This window comes from Lithobates pipiens, unplaced genomic scaffold (genome assembly GCF_037356315.1).
Source record: "Lithobates pipiens isolate NorthernLeopardFrog02 unplaced genomic scaffold, aLitPip1_a1.2 Scaffold_22, whole genome shotgun sequence".
NCBI classification, from domain to species: Eukaryota; Metazoa; Chordata; class Amphibia; order Anura; family Ranidae; genus Lithobates; species Lithobates pipiens.
The window spans coordinates 40,359,235-40,383,027 of NW_027507784.1; the positions used below are offsets into that span (position 1 = coordinate 40,359,235).

Below are 23,793 nucleotides of genomic sequence, written 5' to 3' on the forward strand. Positions count from 1 at the left end.
ATGCAGGGGAGGGACAGAGACTGATGTGTTCTGTCAACTATCATATTACTTCTCCACATCATCAGTGCTGTGTCCTCCTTCTGTGCCCCTTTCACCTCTCCACAGGTCAGGGAAGCACTGTGCTGCCCTGACCTGTGGAGAGGAGAAAGAGGCACAAGAGGAGGACACAGCACACTGATCATGTGGAGAAGTAATATGATGGTGGACAGAGGAGGAGGCTAAGGTGAGGAGGACACTATCATGTCCACAACCTCTGTCCCCCTCCTGTATATCCGCAACCTCTGTCCCCCTCCTGTAGTATATCCGCAACCTCTGTCCCCCTCCTGTAATATGTCCGCAACCTCTGTCCCCCTCCTGTAGTATGTCCGCAACCTCTGTCCCCCTCCTGTAGTATGTCCGCAACCTCTGCCCCCCTCTTGTAGTATGCCCGCAACCTCTGCCCCCCTCCTCTAGTATATCCGCAACCTCTGCCCCCCTCCTGTAGTATGTCAGCAACCTCTGCCCCCCTCCTGTAGTATGCCCACAACCTCTGCCCCCTCCTCTAGTATATCCGCAACCTCTGCCCCCTCCTGTAATATGTCCGCAACCTCTGTCCACCTCCTGTTATATGCCTGCAACCTCTGTCCACCTCCTGCGGTATGTCCGCATCCTCTATCCACCTCCTGCAGTATGTCCACAGCCTCTGTCCACATCCTGTATCATGTCCGCAGCCTCTGTCCACCTCCTGTATCATGTCCGCAGCCTCTGTCCACCTCCTGTATCATTTCCGTAGCCTCTGTCCATCTCCTGTATCATGTCCGCAGCCTTTGTCCACCTCCTGTATCATGTCCGCAGCATCTGACCATCTCTTGTCTTTTATCATGTCTGCAGTTCTTTTCCCCCATCCCAGGTATTCCCCTCTGCCCCCATCCCAGGGGCCCCTTTCTGCCCCCATCCCAGGAATCCCTCTCTGCTTCCATCCTAGGGGTCCAGGAGTGTACACATGTTGCAGCCTCAGCAGAAATTATACACCCTGTCACGCTTGTCATGGGGCTTGCTCTGCAAAGGTTGTGCAACCTTATCCAGTACAGTGACTAAGTGACTAAAGCAGGCGATAAGGAGGCGTTGTATTGCCTCATCACATAACTTTCTTTATCCCCTTGGATCCCACACTAGCATGATGCTACTGCATGCATTACACATTGTTGCAGGGTGTTTGCAGAGTGGCCCTATTCACTTGATTGGGTCATGATCATCCACCAAAAGCAAAAGGGGGTATAATTCCTGCTGCAGCATGTGTACATCCTCAGCTACTGCCTCTGCAGCTAAAGGGGGTAGAGACCAATGTATGTAATGTGGGCAGTGTGGCTGGGACACAGGGGGGGCCCATGATCTCCTATTGGCCATGGGCCCCATGAGTTGTCAGTCTGCCCCTGGTAGTTCCTGTGCTACTCTAACTTTTGTGAATATATCTACTTTTAATAAATCATGTGGTTTTAGCATACTACTCTATGGTCTTTTGTTCTTTCTCCTACACATTATTACTTTCTCTCCCTCTCTCTGTCTCCCTCTCCCCTTCTCACTTCCTTGCTCTCTCTCCCTTGTTCTTGCTTGCTCTTCCCCCGCCCTCCTCCCACGTCCGGACTGCTGCTTACTTCTGACCCTTGCACTTTATACTCAATTTTATACAGTACAACACCAGAGGATTCACCGTTTCAACAGCTACTGGTTTATGAGGTTCTGCGTTGAGGTAGGCTCAAAGTGTGCAGAAAAGTATATATAATGTTATCATTTAAAATAAAGTGGAACTTCCTCTTTAAACACTTCTCGCCCCCCCTTACATGCCACATTTGACATGTAATTTTATTTTTTTTGGGAGGGGGGAGTGGGTCCCTTTTATTTAGTGGGACTTCCTGTCCCACTTCCTCATTCCCCTTCTCGGCCACCTAGGCGACTCCTCCTTTTGCTCTAGGCGGCCCCATCTGCCAGAAATCTTCTGGGACACTTCACAGGTCCCAGAAGATTGCCTGGCCAATAGCAGAGCGCAGTGGGACTCACGCATGCGCAGAACAAAAATATTACAGCGCACACATGCAAAACTGACATTTATCTCCAGCAAGGCTTTTTTTAAAACACCTAGACATTTTCAAAAAACATTATCAAAAAATATGGGGATCTGGTCACACCATATTGCTATATGGTGCTTAAGCCCACTTACTGCGACAAAGTACCCCATGATTAGTGGGTCCTACACTATCCATAGATCGGGAGATTCTGCTTCTCTGAACCATGGGAGCTATACTCCTCTATATGGGAGAACATGAGGTCTCCACCCATGACACAGGTGGTCACTAATGAGAGGTACTTACTGAGGGAGTGGTGTGCGCACCGCAATATGGTGTGACCAAATCCCCATATTTTTAGATAATGTTTTTTGAAAATGTCTAGGTGTTTTTAAAGCGGGTGTCATGAACCAGATGTGACCAGAACTGTGTGACTGCGACAAGTGAACCAGACACAAATAAGTGAAGATAAATTTACTAAGCAAACGCATATAAATGTGAACAACCCACCAATACAAACTAAGTGAACAAACTAACAACCAAACAGTGCAGATAAGCAAGTAAACCAGTATAATGTAACAAAAGGGAGAACCAGAATCGTAGTCAAGCCAGGCCGGGGTCATAAATAGGAGGTAAGCAGAATAGGGGGACAAGGAGAGAGGGAACAGGTACAAGAGGCAGGATACAGGAAACAGGGATCGGGGATCAGGTAACAGGTAACAGGTAACAGGTATCAAACAGGCTGCAGGTCAGGGCTCAAGGACAATACCAAGGCGAAGTGTATATGAACTTGCCGGGTATTTATAATGGCTGCTGTCAGTCATGTGACGCCTGACTGCAGAGGGCAATACCTGCTCCATACTGCCAGGATCCCTCCGCTGGTGGACACCAGTACTGCGGACCAAAGATGACATAATTCCAGCAGGAGACACCTGCTGGTGGATCGCAGTACTGCCAAATCCAGTACAGCATGCCAAATGATTGATATTACCAGCGGAGGGAACCTTTCCTGACAGTACCCCCCCTCAAAGGAGCGACCTCCGGACGCTCCAACTAGCAGTTGCTGGGGAAAGTCCACTGCGTCAAGCTGGGCTATGGGCAAAGTCGCATTAGGTTGGGTAATGGACACTTCAAGCAGGGCAGCAGACAGAACCACATCGGACCGGGAAGCTGGCACATCGGGCTGGAAGGCGGGCAGCGGCACGTCAGGCTGGAAGGCGGGCAGCGGCACGTCAGGCTGGAAGGCGGGCACATCAGGCTGGACAGCAGGCACATCAGACTGGAAGGCATCGGACTGCAAGGCCGGGACATCAGACTGGAAGGCGTCGGACCGCGAGGCCGGGACATCAGACTGGAAGGAATCAGACTGCGAGGCCGGGACATCAGACTGGAAGGAATCAGACTGCGAGGCCGGGACATCAGACTGGAAGGAATCGGACTGCGAGGCCGGGACATCAGACTGGAAGGAATCGGACTGCGAGGCCGGGACATCAGACTGGAAGGAATCGGACTGCGAGGCCGGGACATCAGACTGCGAGGCCGGGACATCAGACTGCAAGGCCGGGACATCAGACTGCGAGGCCGGGACATCAGACTGCGAGGCCGGGACATCAGACTGGAAGGCATCAGACTGGAAGGCCGGGACATCAGACTGGAAGGCATCAGACTGGAAGGCCGGGACATCAGACTGGAAGGCCGGGGCATGGGACTGGAAGGCATCAGACTGGAAGGCCGGGGCGTCGGACTGGAAGGCATCAGACTGGAAGGCTGGGGCATCGGACTGGAAGGCATCAGACTGGAAGGCCGGGGCATCGGACTGGAAGGCATCAGACTGGAAGGCCGGGGCATCGGACTGGAAGGCATCAGACTGGAAGGCCGGGGCATCAGACTGGAAGGCATCAGACTGGGAGGCCGGGGCATCAGACTGGAAGGCATCAGACTGGGAGGCCGGGGCATCAGACTGGAAGGCCGGGGCATCAGACTGGAAGGCATCAGACTGGAAGGCCGGGGCATCAGACTGGAAGGCGTCAGACTGGAAGGCCGGGGCATCAGACTGGAAGGCGTCTGGCTGGAAGGCCGGGACATCAGGCTGGAAGGCCAGGGCATCAGACTGGAAGGCATCAGACTGGAAGGCCGGGGCATCAGACTGGAAGGCCGGGGCATCAGACTGGAAGGCATCAGACTGGAAGGCATCAGACTGGAAGGCCGGGGCATCAGACTGGAAGGCATCAGACTGGAAGGCCGGGGCATCAGACTGGAAGGCGTCTGGCTGGAAGGCCGGGACATCAGGCTGGAAGGCGTCTGGCTGGAAGGCCGGGACATCAGGCTGGAAGGCGTCTGGCTGGAAGGCCGGGACATCAGGCTGGAAGGCGTCTGGCTGGAAGGCCGGGACATCAGGCTGGAAGGCGTCTGGCTGGAAGGCCGGGACATCAGGCTGGAAGGCGTCTGGCTGGAAGGCCGGGACATCAAGCTGGAAGGCGTCTGGCTGGAAGGCCGGGACATCAGGCTGGAAGGCGTCTGGCTGGAAGGCCGGGACATCAGGCTGGAAGGCGTCTGGCTGGAAGGCCGGGACATCAGGCTGGAAGGCGTCTGGCTGGAAGGCCGGGACATCAGGCTGGAACTCCGGCTCTGGCACTCCGGGCTGGGACAGATTGGTAGGTGTGGAGGCAGGTTGGGTTAATGGTAAGATCATTTTGGTTGGGAAAAACTTTCGCTTTTTCTTTGGCTTAGCTACTGAAGCTCTGTAGGTGACTGCAGGACTGTAAATAAGGGGTGCAGCAGACTGGAAAGGAGGATTGTGATATGGCAGAGAAGAGGTACCAGTAGCTGGGGAAAGAACTTGTGGGTTAGTAGACAGCGGAGAGGAGGCAGGTGAGTTGAATGCAGGATAAGTACAGGGAGCAGAGACTGGATATGAGTATTTGGTTGGGAGCAGCGTGTACTGGGCTGCAACTGAGGTTGACATGGCTGATGGGGAAACATACTTTTTGGGTAGGCTCATACCTGATGGCAGAGGTGGATTGTTTGTCTGGGGCTGATTGCACCATGTCAGACCATGCTGAAAGTATGGGTTGTACAAACTTAAGTTTTAAGCCTCCCTGTCTAACAAAAGACTGAGCAGATACAATGCACTCAGCAATCACCTGTGGGGAACAGGCTGAGTAGTGTTCACAAAAATCAGAAGGATCATCTTCAAAAAGCCATACTAAAGATACAACCTGATTCATATCAAAAGGAGGAGTGAAATCATCACGGCCATCTGGGATACAGGGCAGGGCTAGCTCAGTACAGATCTTTATCAAAGGCTGCACCTCCTCAAACAATATATAACCCTGATCAACCAGGGAGTGAGCCAAACGCATAGCTGCAAACAACTGGTCACTAGACCATCCTTTCAAAGCCTGGCGGCAATAATCACCACTCTCAGATGCCAGCAGAGAAAGATAAATGATCTCATCAGCATTCATGTTTGCAACCAAACTGACGCAAATGGTTCCCCTGTGCAGCCACTTCTGGTCAGGAATGGCCTTGGTATTCTGTCATGAACCAGATGTGACCAGAACTGTGTGACTGCGACAAGTGAACGAGACACAAATAAGTGAAGGTAAATTTATTAAGCAAACGCATATAAATGTGAACAACCCACCAATACAAACTAAGTGAACAAACTAACAACCAAACAGTGCAGATAAGCAAGTAAACCAGTATAATGTAACAAAAGGGAGAACCAGAATCGTAGTCAAGCCAGGCCGGGGTCATAAATAGGAGGTAAGCAGAATAGAGGGACAAGGAGAGAGGGAATAGGTACAAGAGGCAGGATACAGGAAACAGGTATCAGGTAACAGGTATCAGGTAACAGGTATCAGGTAACAGGTATCAGGTAACAGGTATCAGGTAACAGGTATCAGGTAACAGGTATCAGGTATCAGGTATCAGGTAACAGGTAACAGGTATCAGGTAACAGGTATCAGGTAACAGGTATCAGGTAACAGGTATCAGGTAACAGGTATCAGGTAACAGGTATCAGGTAACAGGTAACAGGTAACAGGTATCAGGTAACAGGTAACAGGTATCAGGTAACAGGTAACAGGTATCAGGTAACAGGTAACAGGTAACAGGTAACAGGTATCAGGTATCAGGTAACAGGTAACAGGTATCAAACAGGCTGCAGGTCAGGGCTCAAGGACAATACCAAGGCGAAGTGTATATGAACTTGCCGGGTATTTATAATGGCTGCTGTCAGTCATGTGACGCCTGACTGCAGAGGGCAATACCTGCTCCATACTGCCAGGATCCCTCCGCTGGTGGACACCAGTACTGCGGACCAAAAATGACATAATTCCAGCAGGAGACACCTGCTGGTGGATCGCAGTACTGCATGCCAAATGATTGATATTACCAGCGGAGAGAACCTTTCCTGACAGCGGGAGTCCACCGGGACTCCGCATTTTTTTTTTTTTTTTTTTAAAAGCCAGCAGCTACAAATACTGCAGCTGCTGACTTTTAAAATAGTGACACTTACCTGTCCAGCGCGCCCGAGATGTCGGCACCCGAAGCCGATCGCTGGGTCGTCTGTCGGGTCCTGCCGCCGCCATCTTGGGTATGGGAATCAGGAAATGGAGCCTTTCGGCTTCATTTCCCGGTTCCCTACTGCGTATGCGCGAATTGCGCTGCACAATAAGGACGCTCCCCGCTGCCTCTGGGAGCTGTGTGTTTCCCAGCAGGCAGCGGGGCACTTGCGGGAAGGGGCGGGCACTTGCGGAAAGGGGCGTAAGTTACGCCCCTTTCCGCAGAGAGCTGTCCCGGAAGTGGGTGCAGTTACCCGGATTATCCAGGTAACTGCACCCCCCTCCCCCCTGAAAGGTGCCGATTGTGGCACCGGAGAGGGGGAGGGTTCCGATGAGCGGAAGGTCCACTTTAGGGTGGACCTCCGCTTTAAAAAAGCCTTGCTGGAGGTAAATATCAGTTTTGCAGATGTGCACTGTAATATTTTTGTTCTGTTGTATGGTCTTATGGCAGCACCATCTTTATGCATTTTTTAGGGTGTGCCCCCCCAAATATCTTGTTTGCGCATGCGCAGTGTGTGCAAGGGCTGTACAGCCGTAAAGCTGTCACAGCCGGGAGCCCACAGTTGTTATAAAGGCAGCGCAGAGAGGAGGGGGAGAGGAGCGAGGCTCCTGACGCCCACATTGCTGGACTGCGGGACAGGTGAGTGTCTGTTTATTAAAAGTCCACGGCTACACTTTTTGTAGCTGCTGACTGTTAATAAATTAAAAAGATGGGTGGAATTCCGCTTTAACCACTTCAGCTCTGCAAGGTTTACATATAAGAATACGCGGTTTGCCGGAAGCAACCCAACAGATTGACCTCAAGGCGACTTTAACAGCCCTATTTAACAACTGCTTGGAGCACCCACCAGAGACACCTGTGGCAATTGACAAGGTCCATAGAACGCTGGGTCCCAGAGGTCCCACTGAAGACAGACAAAGGGACGCCCTTTGCTGCTTGCATAATTATACAGTCAAAGAGGACATTCTCCAAAAGGCGAAGAACAGAGGGAACATTAATGGTGCCCAAGTTAACCTCCTGCCAGACGTGTCCTGGAGGACCCTCCAGATGCGCCGCTGAATGAAACCCCTACTTGGGAGATTCAACGAACAGGGGATCACCTACAAGTGGGGGAACCCTCTCTACCTGATTGCACGTAAAGAAGGCCGCTCATACACCCCGCAGATGTCCCTGATTTCCTCAGGTCTCTTGGATTGCCCCCCTTACAGTTACCCAACTGGCTGGCGTTTGTCCTACCTATTAGCAACGATAACCCACCAGAAAACCCTTCGGCTAGACCCCAGAGGTCTTCATGCAACTGTCAAACGCAGAAAACCACAAGCTCCCCAGGTCAATGAGCCATGAGCTTTTTTGAATAGTTCTGTTTTCAGGTGAGAGACTACCCGAGACCTGGGAGGCTTCCCTTACACGTAAGTGTTGCTTGTTACTGACCTTCTTGTTTGCCCCATTTATTGTTGGCTTAAGGGCACAGTGACTCTTGTTGGAGGTGGCCCCGGATTTTCTCGACCAGAAAGCCAAAGCTTCTGAGATCACGGGCCCAGGGAATTACCCCTTGATATCTCCTGTTTGGACTTAAGGTACCCAGCTATTGGCTGGCCTAGTAGAGAGGCCCACACGGAAAATGGCCAGACCCGGATGAGCCCGTCACTATGGACTGGAGATGGACACTACTTGGGAGTTCAATTGAGGGCTCTCGAGTTACAGGGTCCATGACTGAGAGGGGGGGGGGGTGGCTCATACGGGCTGTTACACCTGTCGTCTTTGCCACGGGACGACAACCGGGGGGCGGATGGAGCTTATGCCTATTAGCGGGCTTAAATTAGTTCAAACAATCCCCTCCTGATTGACGTGGCTCTGACTCCCCGTTCGGCCGGGGAATCTGGTATGTCATCTTTCACCTATTTTTCAATTTAGGTTATTGCTTGTTTGAAATGACAGTATGTCCTATAGTGTTTTTTTTACCGCACTTGGTCCCCTTTCCACTTCCCCCCCAATCCCCCCTTTTTTATATTTAATTTATTATTTTTTTGTCTCTCCTTCTTTCCCTTTCCTTCCCTCCAGGGGTCAAGTCCTGGGGAAAAAAGTGTGGGAACTCCCACCCAAGATCCACTCGCCCACCAAAAAAATAAATAAATGATACGCTCATATGCACGCTTCAAAAGTGGTATTTTTCATCCAATTTTCGTATTGTGTGTATGAAGCTTAACTCTTTTTCCTTAAAAAAAAAAAACAATCCTCAAACATAAATATGTTAATTCTCTGAATAATCAGCATTCATTCCATTGTGCTTCCATGCAAATGTGAACATCATGTTCTGATCTTTATTGGGGAATGTTATTTTGTATATAGAGTGTTTATGTGGTGCGTTTACACTTTTCATTGAAAAGAGTTTGGATAACACAGGGTTAAATGGAAAGGTCATAAATGAACTGCACATTATCTGGACAGAATGATTGGGGAGATAGTGATGTGTTCCTGCTTAGGAGATGTATGTTAGCTTGGGGGGGCTGCAAATTCTGCAGGGGCTCCAACACACACTCGCTGCTGTTCCAACCCTTCACATATTTCCACATAAACTTCCCTCCTGGCATTAAACTTTGCCAGGTATTGTGCTCAGCTTACCACCCCAAACTGATGTTCCTCCCTCAGCTCACCTCTCTCCCTGCATGTCCTGTGAGCAGAATAGCTGTGCTCCTCCTCTTGGTTCTCTCATCATATGGCACTGAAGATAGAGGAGGGGGGGATTCAGCGGGACACACAGAGCAAGTATGCAGGAGACTGGGGGGGGGGGTGGGGGGGCTTATGAGGAGACAGAAAATTTAGGAGGGGCCGGCGGGGAGGAGGGCATTACGAGAGGTCTGACTAAATACAATCTCTTAGCAACAGGGACCTGATCTACCCGTCAGCTAGCTGTGATTGACAGGTAGATCAAAGAGGAAGCTGCCATGGGGCCCCCTACTGGCAATCCATGAATGGTCAGGTGTGCGGCACTTACTATTGGGAGATGTGTTGGCAGCTGCTGGTGTAGCACCTGCCACACACCTCACATACTTCAAAGTCTTGCAGGACACGGCTGCTAACGGGAGTTCCTGTTGTGGAAAAAGTACAGGAACTCCGTTACCATGCGTTCCATGCGTTTCACCCCCCCCACCCTTTTTTTTTTTCCTCAAGGTTTTTTTCCAAGACGGGACCGGAATCTTTGGCAGCTTTGTCACACTTACTTTGGGCTCTGGCCCTCTGGGAGTGATTGGCCCTGCTAGGCAACACATTGAAGGTTGTGTTAAATAGGTGTTGCTAAATGTTACATCTTAATAATTATACAGGATATTCTGGAAAGCTAATGTTTATTCTATAAGCTTGTCCTCTTGATCTACTTCCCTACTGAGAAGCTTTACATGGTAATGCGGTGCCCATAGGGTCCGCCTTCGGCGAGGAGTTGTTGGGGAGGTATGGCGTTCTGGGGGCCCTACCTCCGAAGTGCCTTACCTCCTCCTCCACTAGGCCATAACTGCTCAAATAGGAAGTAGCTCTCCGTTTGGAGATATAGTTTTTTTTGTTCACTCTTTTTTCTCTCTCTCTATCCTCTATTTCCTACCTTTTCCTGGTCCCCCTATTGTGACCTTTCTTCCCTCCTTTCCCCACGCTACCCACCCTATGGATTCTGGTGAGGACTGGCAGCCCATTGCTACTCCACTACAAATGTTAAAACTGGTGTCCTGGAACGTAAAGGGCTTAAATATCCCAGAAAAACGGTTCAGTTGTCTCGCTGAACTTTGGAGGCAAAGACCTCAGGTGGTATTTCTACAAGAGACTCACTTCAGAGCAGATAAGATCCCAAAACTCCACACTAAACATTTCCCAATAGCATATCATAGTGTGCTGCCTGACACAAAATCAAAGGGCAGGTGCAGGGGCGGACTGACAACTCATGGGGCCCCTGGGCAATAGTAGATTATGGGGCCCCCAGGCAATCTGAGTTTATTGGGCCACACAGTATATACACACACACACACACACACACAGTATACAATCACACAATATACACATACAGTGGTGTGAAAAAGTGTTTCCCCCTTCCTCATTTCCTGTTCCTTTGCATGTTTGTCACACTTAAGTGTTTCGGAACATCAAACCAATTTAAACAATAGTCAAGGACAACACAAGTAAACACAAAATGCAATTTGTAAATGAAGGTGTTTATTATTAAAGGTGAAAAAAAATCCAAACCATCATGGCCCTGTGTGAAAAAGTGATTGCCCCCTAAACCTAATAACTGGTTGGGCCACCCTTAGCAGCAACAACTGCAACCAAGCATTTGCGATAACGTGCAATGAGGCTTTTACAGCGTCCTGGAGGAATTTTGGCCCACTCATCTTTGCAGAATTGTCCTAATTCAGTTACATTAGAGGGTTTTCGAGCATGAACGGCCTTTCTAAGGTCATACCACAAAATCTCAATAGGATTCAGGTCAGGACTTTGGCTAGGCCACTCCAAAGTCTTCATTTTGTTTTTCTTCAGCCATTCGGTGGTGGACTTGCTGGTGTGTTTAGGATCATTGTCCTGCTGCAGAACCCAAGTTCGTTTCAGCTTGAGTACACGAACAGATGGTCAGACATTCTCCTTCAGGATCTCTTGGTAGACAGCAGAATTCATAGTTCCTTTTATCACGGCAAGTCTTCCAGGTCCTGAAGCAGCAAAACAGCCCCAGACCATCACACTACCACCACCATATTTTACTGTTGGTATAATGTTCTTTTTATGAAATGCAGTGTTCCTTCTACGCCAGATATACTTGGACACACACCTTCCAAAGAGTTCCACTTTTGTCTCATCGGTCCACAGAATGTTGTCCCAAAAGTCTTGGGGATCATCAAGATGTGTTGTGGAGAAATTGAGACGAGCTTTGATGTTCTTTTTGCTCAGCAGTGGTTTTCTCCTTGGAACTCTGCCATGCAGGCCATTTTTGCCCAGTCTTTTCCTGATGGTGGAGGCATGAACGCTGACCTTAACTGAGGCAAGTGAGGCCTGCAGTTCCTTGGACGTTGTTGTGGGGTCTTTTGTGACCTCTTGGATGAGTCGTCGCTGAGCTCTTGGGGTAATTTTGGGCGGCCGGCCACTCCTGGGAAGGTTCACCACTGTTCCATGTCTTCGCCATTTGTGGATAATGGCTCTCACTGTGGTTCGCTGGATTCCCAAAGCTTTGGAAATGGCTTTATAACCCTTTCCAGACTGATAGATCTCAATTACTTTCTTTCTCAATTGTTCCTGAATTTCTTTGGGTCTCGGCATGATGTGTAGCTTTTAAGGATCTTCTGGTGGACCTTACTGTGTCAAGCAGCTCCTATTTAAGTGATGCCTTGATTGTGAACAGGTGTGGCAATAATCAGGCCTGAGTGTGGCTAGAGAAATTGAACTCAGGTGTGGACAACCACAGTTATAGTATGTTTTAACAAGGGGGGCAATCACTTTTTCACACAGGGCCATGATGGTTTGGATTTTTTTTCACCTTTAATAATAAACACATTCATTTACAAATTGCATTTTGTGTTTACTTGTGTTGTCCTTGACTATTGTTTAAATTGGTTTGATGTTCCGAAACACTTAAGTGTGACAAACATGCAAAGGAACAGGAAATGAGGAAGGGGGCAAACACTTTTTCACACCACTGTACATGTACACACAGTATACACAGACATGTTTCTATTGGCTGAGAAGGTACTGGAGAGGTGGGGCAGCTATAATCTCGGGATTTTTAGACCAAAAGGATGTCAGTAAGGCACATTTCAGAGACAGATGTACAAAAAACACAGATTTTTACATACTGTCCCTGGTTTTACTGAAGCTGGCAACCCTGATGGGGCCCCCTAGTGGCTCAGGGCCCTCAGGCAGTGCCCAAGTGGCCCAATAGTCAGTCCGCCCTGGGGCACATGTATCCTCGTTGCCAAAACTGTACCCTGGTAGCTGTCGGATGTAATCACTGACTGATTACACTAAGCCAATTATGTTACTGTATGTGGTTTCTGCTTTATTTGACAGGATTGTGGTTTAGTGACCCCCATGGACTTTATTTGAGATGTTGCATTCATTTATAGCAGTATGTTTGGTTCCTATATTTTTTCTTTTACAATTGTGGAAAGATTTCTATAGTTAAGTGCTGTCTTTGTCTTTGACTCAGTAGCGGCTGGTGGTATATTTTTGTTTGAGGGGGGGGGGGTGATCTCAGCTGCAAAGGGTGGGTCAACTCCATATTGAAGTCTACAGACTAAGACTGTGGTGCCATTAAAGTTCATGTGCAGGCGTCCCTATACTTTTGGTAATATAGTGTATATATACTTTAAAAGTAATTTTCTAGGGAAAAATAAAAAATGCAGATATTGAAGCGTATGAGAGAATTGTCAGAACTGGCCTGGTATTGAAGTGGTTAAAGAACGTTTCTCAATGGAAGTGAAGGGGGAAGGTCCTCAGCAAGGAGCTTCTTTTTGTTTTACAGCCACTCAGCCAGTATCAGGAAGCCATTAACCCCTTGTATTCTGAACTTTCTAATTCCAGCTCTGAGACTAGAAGAGAACAGCGTAGCCCTGCAGTGAAGATTTCTACAGGATCCAGTTGCCTGCATAGTGTAGGACATCCTTACATTACACGTAAGTGGGCACTATAGGATAATAGTTAAGCTTCAGATTTTAAAAAGGGGTTACAATCTGTGTAATTGTTACATTGTAAATGGTGTCTATATAACATTGCTGGACTAAGCATTACTCGTTATGTTGTTTGATTAGTACAGGGGTCTTTAAACTTTGTAAACAAAGGGCCAGTTTACTGTCCTTCAAGCTTTAGTGGAAGTTGGACGGTGGCAAGTGGAAGTACAAAATGCCCCAGCATCAGTAGGAGTAAGCAATGCCCTCGTCGCTGGTTTTAGTGGGAGGAATAGTGCCCCATCACTGGTTTTAGTGGGAGGAATAGTGCCCCATCACTGGTTTTAGTGGGAGGAATAGTGCCCCATAACTAGTTTTAGGGGGAATAACAAATAGTGCCCCATCACTGGTTTTAGTGGGAGGAATAGTGCCCCATAACTAGTTTTAGGGGGAATAACAAATAGTGCCCCATCACTGGTTTTAGTGGGAGGAATAGTGCCTCATTACTGGTTTTAGAAGGAGGAATAGTGCCCCATCACTGGTTTTAGTGGGAGGAATAGCGCCTTTATGCTTGTATGAGTTGGAGGAATAATGCCCCAATGGTGATGTTAGTGGGAGGAATGGTGCCCACCATTGGTGCCAGTTGGAGGAAAGGTGTCACAAGGGCCTGTTAAAGGCAAGCAAAGGGCCGGTTTACTGTCCTTCAGGCTTTAGTGGAAGTTGGACGGTAGCCAGTGGAAGTACAAAATGCCCCAGCATCAGTGGGAGTAATCAATGCCCTCATCACTGGTTTTAGTGGGAGGAATAGTGCCCCATCACTGATTTTAGTGGGAGGAATAGTGCCCCATAACTAGTTTTAGGGGGAATAACAAATAGTGCCCCATCACTGGTTTTAGTGGGAGGAATAGTGCCTCATTACTGGTTTTAGAAGGAGGAATAGTGCCCCATCACTGGTTTTAGTGGGAGGAATAGTGCCCCATCACTGGTTTTACTGGGAGGAATAATGCCCCATCACTGGTTTTAGTGAGAGGAATAGTGCCTCATCACTAGTTTTAGTGGGAGGAATAGTGCCCCATCACTGGTTTTAGTGAGAAGAATAGTGCCACATCACTAGTTTTAGTGGGAGGAATAGTGCCCCATCACTGGTTTTAGTGGAAGGAATAGCGCCTTTATGCTTTTATGAGTTGGAGGAATAATGCCCCAATGGTGGTGTTAGTGGGAGGAATGGTGCCCACCATTGGTGCCAGTTGGAGGAAAGGTGTCACAATGGCCTGTTAAAGGCAAGCAAAGGGCTAGTTTACTGTCCTTCAGGCTTTAGTGGAAGTTGGACGGTAGCCAGTGGAAGTACAAAATGCCCCAGCATCAGTGGAAGTAAGCAATGCCCCCATCACTGGTTTTAGTGGGAGGAATAGTGCCCCATCATTGGTTTCAGTGGGAGGAATAGTGCCCCATCACTGGTTTTAGTGGGAGGAATAGTGCCCCATCACTGATTTTAGTGGGGGGAATAGTGCCCCATCACTGGTTTTAGTGGGAGGAATAGTGCCCCATCACTGGTTTTAGTGGGAGGAATAGCGCCTCTATACTTGTATGAGTTTGAGGAATACTGCCCCAATGAGGGTGTTGTTAGTGGGAGGAATGGTGCCCACCATTGGTGCCAGTTGGAGAAAAAGTGTCCCAAGGGCCTGTTGAAGGCAAGCAAAGGGCTGAATCTGGCCTCAGGGCCACAGTTTAGGGATCACTGGTTTAGTACATCGGATTCAGGATTGAGGACTTACAGCTTCCACTTAAATTCCCAACACCAAGCACAGCAACCCCTAAAAAAATGTCTAGAGCCAGCCACCCCTGTTTTTACAACTAAAGTCAACTATAAGCAGTTCAAAACTCGGCTGGTTCAGCAGGCCAAGATTCAAACCATGTGTGGCAGGCTGATTGTACCCAAGTTGGTTGATCGATCAACCAGTTTTTCAGGTGATTATTGCCAGTGGCTATAGACCTGCTAGAAATAAGCACTGTGTGTTCTCTCGGCAGGGACGGCTTCCCTCCCCTCCCTGTGCCCCAACCCACCACAATAGCTCGGCATGGGGTAATCAAGTGATTTTCTTTCCTGTAACCTGTGGGTTGCTGGAAAGAAAATCACACCATCTATGGCCAGCTGTAGTCTGCATTCACACCTAAGTATTTTGTGCAAAACGCGCTTGTGGTGCCATTTATTGTTAATGGCATCAAAATGTACAACACGCTAAAATGTGTGGTTAAAAATCATGCAAAGCTCAATGCCTCCCCTCAAAAAAAGGTAGATGAGCTACCTTCGTCTGTTTGTCACATGTAGGACAGTCCTTTGAAATAAACAGGATGCCCTGTGTATGTAGTGCAAAATTGCGCATAAAAAAAAAAAAACACAAGCAAAAAACGAGCATTCAGAAAACACTCGGCTCACTCCTAGAGTTTCGTAAACAAGAGGTTTTTTTTTGGTTATAAGCATTTTCACACATTTTGGCTCTACACGTGTCGGACAGCCCATTCATTTCCATAGGCCAGGTTCACACCTAGTGTTTCATGAACATGCTTTTTTTGCGCACGTTCTTTTCACGCAGTTTTGCACTACATACATACGGCAGCCCATTTATTTTAATGGGGTGCCCTAATGCAATGTGTGGACCTAGCCTTGGGCTACATTAACATTTTGGGGGTTGATTTACTAAAACTAGAGAGTGAAAAATCTGGTGCAACTGTGCATGGAAGCCAATCAGCTTCCGGGGTTTTTTTTGTCAAAGCTTAATTGAACAAACTGAAGTTAGAAGCTGACTGGCTACCATGCACAGCTGCATCAGATTATGCGCACTTCAGTTATTGTAAATCAAGCCCTATTGTTTTTTTGTGAATGCACATTTTGTGCACGTTTTTTGCACTACATGCATAGGGCAGCCCATTCATTTCAATGGTCTGCCCTACGAGTGACAAACGCTCATGTACCTTTGTGGCACTGAGCTTCATGTGTTTTTTTTTTAATCGCAGGTTTGGCCACATTTGTTGTATGGTTTGACAAGGTCCGAAGGGATTAGTCCATCAGGCAATGCGATCGTGTGTGGGCTAGTCCGATCGTTTTTCGAAAAATAAATATGACGGACCTAGAAATAGAACATGTTTCAAATCTATCTGACAGGCTCAATTCCGACAGACTAAAATCGGGAAAACCGTTCGTCTGTGTGCTGGTCCGACGGACCAAATACGACACAAGGCAAGTTATTGGCTACTGGCTATTGAACTTCCTTGTTTAGTCACGTGTACATCATCACATTCAAAACTAGTGGACTTACGAACAGACTTAGTCCGTTCGTGCATGGCCAAGTCCTTCAGAACTCCACCGAAAGTCCGTCGGGAAGACCGTTGGACCTAGTCTACCGGAAAGTCCAAAAAATGTATGTCTTGTTTTTCACACAAGTAAAGCTTTCTTTTGTGCTATAAACAAAAAAAGAGCTATATATATATATATATATATATATATATATATATATATATATATATATATATATATATATATATATATATATATATATATATATATATATATATATATATATATATATGCGTATAACACGCACCTTCTCCTTCATTTTAAGAAGGAAGTTGCAGGAGAAAACCGTAAATTTTAAATAAAGAACTTTAAAGCAAAATAGGGGTCACAGTCCGTTAATGCAGCCTGATCAGTGCCTATCTGCAGCCTCACCAGTGCCCATCAATGCAGCCTGCACAGTGCCCATCAGAAGCCTCTCCATTGTCCATTAATGTAGCCTGCACAGTGCCCATCAGCAGCCTCTCCCTTGCCAATGAATGCAGCCTGCATAGTACCCATCAGCAGCCTTTCCATTGCCCCTTAATGCCATCCACTAATGCAGCCTCCCATTGAAAATCAAGGCAGCCTACAGAGTCCTGCTCTTCTGCAGCCTCGTCAGTGCTGGATTACACAGAGCGGCAATCTCCTGTGTACCCGGCGATCAGTCACACACAGCTCAGCTCATGTGATAGACAGAACAGTGGTCCAATCCCTTCCCCCCCATCAAAACGAAGAACTCTGCCTTGTTTTTATAGGCAGAGCTCCGTACTGTGTGTTTTTTTTTCCGAGGATCGGCGGGCACCGGTGTACATTTATTTGCCCCCCAAAAATGGAGCAACAGCCGCCACTGATACACACTGTAAACCTTAAAGTAGTAGAGATAAAGCATGCTATATTGTCATGAATGAGTTACTCATATCGTAACCGTCCAGACCAGGCCAACGTCTGCTAGCCAGATAATGTTATTCATACTGTTTTTGACAGCTTCGAAGCTAAGAGTTGGGGTTTTCCAGGCTCTTGCAATAGTCAGTTTAGTTGCAGTAAAAAGGTGCAAGGCTAGTTGTTATTTAGGGCAAAGTTTTAATCGATCGGTTTACAAAGAAGGGCTTTGTATGGATTTCTCTTGAGATCGGTGTGAATCAAAGTGTGAAGAAGCGCATACAGCCTGACTCAAAGTCTTCACACCCTCGGGCAAGACCACCAAATGGGTGTTATTGTTCCCACTTGTGAACATCCTCTGAAACAAAGCAGGGGGGGGGGGGGGGCTGGGGGTTGAGCCAGCCTAGCTGGTGTATAGTACATTCTGTGTAGGATTTTGTAGGCATTTTCCAATATAAATACATTCTTAGATCCCTGAGATAGCGCCGAGGTCATGATCTGCTAGTCTTCCAGATCCAGCTGAACCCCTATTTCATTTTCCAAGATTTCAAGATTGTAAGGATGCTGCCCCAAAGCACCACATTTCCTTGTTGATGGGGACTAGGGCCTCTTACCCACAACCCTTATCAGGCAGGGGCTTATCAGAATCCGGAAGCCCCACTTTAACCTCCCTGGCGGTATTCCTGAGTGTGGCTAGGTGAAATTCCAATACCATTACCAGTAACCCTGAGCCACACTTGGGATTGCATCTCAGGATCCTGGAAGAGGTTACTTACCTTGTCCCCACGATCTCGCGATGTATTCCCGCTGTGTCTGTCGGCTGGATCTTCCACCCGATGCTCTGTGTGTTCCGGCTCCGTTCCCTGCGAGCGTCATGACGCAGGAGGGTGGAACCGGCGGCAAATTAAAAAAATATAAAACACAACACACACAATAAATTGTAATCTTATTGGATTACATTGTGGTATCAAATCATTTGACCTCAGTTTGTCCCAATGCTTTGTCCTGTGCCCTACTTGCAGTTTTATTGTTCTTTCTGACATTCTTTCTGCCTGGAAACTAGAGAACATGCATGGCATCCAAAAAGCGTTCCTCTACATCAAAAGCGATTTATGACATGCTTGAAAACAGCTATAACGATTCAGAATCACTTGCAGAATTGAGTGATTGTGATTAAATGGCAAATGCGTCATCATTCACAGAAAGTGATTTCAGCGACGACTCTGTGACTGAGCTCAGTGATGTGCGGACTTGGCGCTCTACTGACTGTGGTACGAATCACGCAGCTCCCCCAAGATTCCCATTTACTGGAGCACCTGGTATGAAAGTGGACATTGAATATGACAACCCCTTGGTATACCTACAACTATTTCTGACCGATGAGGTTATTGAAAATATAGGTACGGAGACAAACCGGTACCAAGAGCAACAAGCTACTATGCATTGGAAGTTTTGGCACGACATGCCGCCAATGTTTCGCAGTAAGAAGCTGAAGACTGGAGAAATGGTTGCCTGGCAGAAAGGCAAAATGATAGCACTGCAATGGCGTTACAAGAAAGATGTTTTTCCCTAATGAGTACAGTCCATAATACCTCCACTGTTATGGTACGCACAATAGGTGAGAAAGAAATCATGAAGCCACAAGTAGTGATAGACTACAATATGGGAGGTGTTGAAAGAGCCAACCAAGCAATGAAGATCGAGTAATGAGCAAACAGCAAAAAAAAGTACTACAAGAAGATCTACGGGCATCTTCTTGAGCAATGCTTGTGGAATGCCTACATTCTGCTCATAAAAAAAAAAGAGTGATAAGCCTGTGATTCATTCTGACTTTTATTTGGAAAGTTGCCGAACTGATCTTCATGAACCACCAAAACACCAACAGCTATGAAAAGAGCTTGACGTCATGCTGCTGCTAGGGTTGTCAACCCAGAACGCCTGACTGGTCATCACTTCATGGACCACATCCCACCAACTGAGAAAAAGTCAACACCTACAAGGATGTGGATGGTTTGTTGCTCGAAGCTTTGTGAAGTCCCATGTTTCAAAATTGACCATACCCGGGATGTTTACTGAACCAATATACAGTCTAGTAATACTGCACCCTTGTTTGGACAAATTTCAGTGTTTTTGATTTGATTATATTATTGAATAAAATGTATTATTATATTATTATTTGTTATTATTTATAGTTATATGATATCATTTGTGATTTTGTGTTTCAAACTTTTCATACCTGGGATGTCTACTAGACTCTTGTTTGGACAGATTTAGGTGAGTTATTCCTAGAAATTACAGGGCTACAATATACAGTAAAAGGCCAAATTTCCATGCAAAACAATGTCAAAATCAGACATGTCTGGGATTAGCTGAACATATGCTTGGATCTGGCTCCCCCATCATCTCCTCTGGCTCCAGTTGGGGGTTCCCCTGGTTCACCCCTGTGGAGCAGCTGTCTTCCCTGGGCAAGAGATGGAATAGTAAGTTTGGCACATTTTATGGAAGGCTATACCCTGATCCCACTAAGCACCCTCAGGGAAAGGTATGGGAGTTTGCCCTTTGACTTCTGGAGGTACCGCCAGTTGGCAGATTTTGTTGCCTCAACACATTGTTTGACACAGATTAGATCCACGCTTATGGAGTTTGAACATTTATGGGCAGCTCAGGACCCTCTGCCTCACATGCTCTCCGCTCTATATAATCTATTAGATGCAGCCACGTCAATGCCTGTACCGTATTTTGAGAATGGGAGCGTGATCTCCAATGTGAGTTTTCTAAAGAACAATTGGAGTCCAAGTCTCAAGAGAATAACTACAAGTTGTTGACCAGGGCGTATTGTGTCCCCACGAATTTAGCAAAAATATACCCATCAAACCCTGATGTGTGCTGAAGGGACTGTGGACAGAGAGGCACTTTCCTCCACATATGGTGGGAGTGCCCTCTAGTTCAGCCTTTTTGGGTAATAGTGCGTAAACATGTTTTGGATGGCCTTGGGATAGACCTTCCCAACTCCCCGAAGTGCTCTATCCTCCCAGTTCCCCATATGCCTCTCTCTCTATAAACGCAGTGCTCTCCCTTACCTTCTCAGTACTGCTAAGTGCCTCATACCAGTTCATTGGAAAAGCTCTCGGCTCCCGAGTGAAGCGGAGTGGATGGGGAAGGTGAAGGAGATTATGGAAGCAAGGGAGTGGCTTGCCACCTGTAAAGACAAGCGAGAGAGGTTTGATTCCATATGGGCGGGTTGGAGGGAGCATACATGTGGATCAGCCTCAATTTCTTTCAGCTTAGACATAGGTTTGTTGGCACTGGCAGACTTCTCATTTAAACCACTGGCCTTGGCAGACCGTAGCCCGTCCAATGTTGGCTAATCAGATACCACATCTAAGTAGCTGTGAACCAAGTGTTGGCACTAAGATTATAGTCACATGATAGCTCAAGTTAATAGAGAAAAATGTTCTGTGAGCTTTATGTACATTTTGGCCGGCACAGTGGTGTAGTGGGTAGCACTCTCGCCTAGCAGTAAAAACTGTCACTGGTTCGAATCTCAACCACGACACTACCTGTCTGGAGTTTGCATGCTCTCCCTTTGCCTGCATGGGCTTCCTCCGGGTACTCCGGGTTCCTGCCACACCCCAAAGACATGGTGGTAGGTTAATTGGCTTCTGTCTAAATTGGCCCTAGTATATGAATATGAGTTAGGGACCTTAGATTGTGAGCTCCTTGAGGGTATGGGGACCGATGTGAATGTACAATGTATATGTAAAGCACTGCGTAAATTGACGGTCCTATATATGTATTTTAAATAATAATAATTTTAGTTTACTTCCCAGAGAATGGGACTCTCCACCCTTCAGTCAGTCCAGAGAAGGGACATGTCCACTGGGACCGAAAGTCCGGAACACAGGAGAGTTCCCTTGTGTTTAATACCGCCCAGGTAGCCCTCGGCTTCTCTATAATAACTGTTACCTATATTATGCGAGACGACTCCTGGAATTATTATACTCTGTATACCTATATTGTTTTTGTTTTCTTTTTATTTTATCTTATTTCTTTTTTGTTGCTTTACCCTTTACCCTTGATCTGTTCTTTTACAATGCTAAAATAAAATAAAGATTATTAAAAAAAAAAAAAAATCAGACATAATCAAGAGGTTAACAAGGGGGTGAATAAGTATGGGGTACATTGTACTCCTACTCATTCACCTAAAAAGTGTCAGAAAGAAATAAAAAACACAGTTTTCCATAATTACTTTATTAAAAATTAAAAAACAATGTCCCGCGATGTCCATCCATCGCCAATCACGATGCTTGCTGCACTGCCGGACCTAGGAAAAAAAAGCTTTGCCCGGGGCAAAGGCTCCACAACGATTGTCTGTTCCGCCCTATGACAGTTCCTAAATAGGTAAGGGGCGGAGCCACCTGGCGATGTCACCTGATGGCACGTCCCCTTGTGACATCAACCAACCGGCGCTTTGGTCTTTTTCATGCGTTCACAGATTAGGTGTGAATGCAGGTCAGGTCATTAGTCACTGATCATGCTATCATACTGTAAGCTGTAAATCATTTTTGGGGGTGTTTCTGAGACTCGAAAATGATTTCTGCTTTAAGAAGGTTGAGAAAGGCTGCTATAGAGACTCATTTATAAAGAGAGCTGAAAGGGCACCTTTAACTCTTTACAAATATGGTGATTTATTATTTTTTTCTTAGGATGGATCCAGAAATCATAGAGAAAATTGTCCAAGAAATGGCCGCCTTCACACCAGATATGGGCAACATCGAAGGTGTGCCAATGCTCCAGAACATTTGCAATGAATGGGACACGATACACAGTTTTCAGGCTCGTGATGGTGACGTGGTGGTGGCCTCTTACCCCAAATCAGGTGAGAGAATATCTAATTTCAGCAAAATAAAGGATTCAGAGGTACGGAAGCAACCAGTGATGTCACGTGACCTGAGTGACACAGCGTGAGCCAGAGGAAGTGACGTCACTGGGGGGGTGTGGGGTGCGTGCCGCACTCAGGTGACACCTGCCAGGCTGTCTCCCTCAGCAGAGCTGACTGTAGCTGCCTCCTCCTCCTCTCTGTTTACATCCACACAGGAGGAGGAGGAGCCCGAGGGACACACCACTGTGTACAGTATATCCATCAGCGCTGTTCTGAGGTCTGTACATTTTACTATACAGTATGTAGGTGGACATGTGTGGGGGGGGCTATGGGAGGGGAGAGGGGTGCCTATACTGATGGGGGGCCTGCACTGAAGGGGGTGTCTATACAAATGGGGGGGTCTGCACTGAAGGGGGTGTGTCTATACTGATGGTGGGGTCTGCACTGAGGGGGTTGTCTATACTGATGGGGGGTCTACACTGAGGGGGGTGTCTATACTGATGGGGGTGGCTGCACTGAGGGGGGTGTGTCTATACTGAGGGGGGGTCTGCACTGATTGGGGGTGGCTGCACTGAGGGGGTGTCTATACTGATGGGGGGAGGTCTATACTGAGGGAGGGGGGTGGTCTGTACTGAGGGGTTCTGTACTGAGGGGGGTCTGTACTGATGGAGGGAGGTGGTCTGTACCATGTCCGCAGCCTCTGTCATCTCCTGTACCATGTCCGCAGCCTCTGCATCACCTCCTGTAATATACATATATATATATATATATATATAATATATATATATATATATATATATATATATATATATATATATATATATATATATATATATATATATATATATATACACACACACACTTGTATTCACACACACACACACACACTTGTATTATATACATCGCTGCTATGGGCTCTAGCCTCAGATCTTTAGTAGACCTAGAAACGCCCCTGACAAGTGCTTGACATGCCTAAACGCAGTTAAGCACATTATGCACGTTTACAAATGCCATTTGGTTCAAGTGGTTTTGCTGCCAAAACGCCACAGCCAGGAGGAAAGGCGTCTAGGACAGATGGGCAAAACATTCAGTGTGCATGAAGCCTATTACATTATTATGTATTCTGTCTTTTCTTTCTTTTTTTCTCTGTTTCTTTTATTTTTTTCTTCCAGTGAAAAATAAATAAATACACCAGAAAGTGTCATTTTAAATGTTTTTGCCCTTTTTTTGTGTGGGAAAAAAATATGGTGAAATGAGAGGATAATTCCTTGCAACCTATTCTCTTTCCCCCAAATAGAATAGCTTACCATGCTTTAGAATCATTCCCAGGGATGTTTTCTTCTAGGGGAGAAACCCATAAAAATAAAAAAAAATGGGGACACCCCAACTAAATAATATTGTTTTATTCTGAAGAGCTTCAGTGGTCAAAATCAGTGACAACCATTTCTAGAGGTG

At 46.9% G+C, this 23,793-nt stretch overlaps 1 protein-coding gene across 3 annotated transcripts in view; it reads left to right on the forward strand.

Annotated features, from left to right (window-relative positions):
- Positions 1-1,593: 1,593 nt before the first annotated feature.
- Positions 1,594-23,793, forward strand: part of LOC143923638 (sulfotransferase 1C1-like) — a 70,799-nt gene continuing 48,599 nt past the window's right edge. For 2 of the 3 annotated variants that reach the window (XM_077447443.1, XM_077447444.1), the window contains exons 1-3: positions 1,594-1,729; positions 13,161-13,252; positions 22,163-22,335. In XM_077447443.1, the coding sequence (XP_077303569.1) occupies positions 22,164-22,335 (172 nt within the window). In that variant the 5' untranslated portion in view covers positions 1,594-1,729; positions 13,161-13,252; position 22,163. The remainder of the gene's footprint in view (positions 1,730-13,160; positions 13,253-22,162; positions 22,336-23,793) is intronic. The other variant, XM_077447445.1, reaches the window with a different exon arrangement.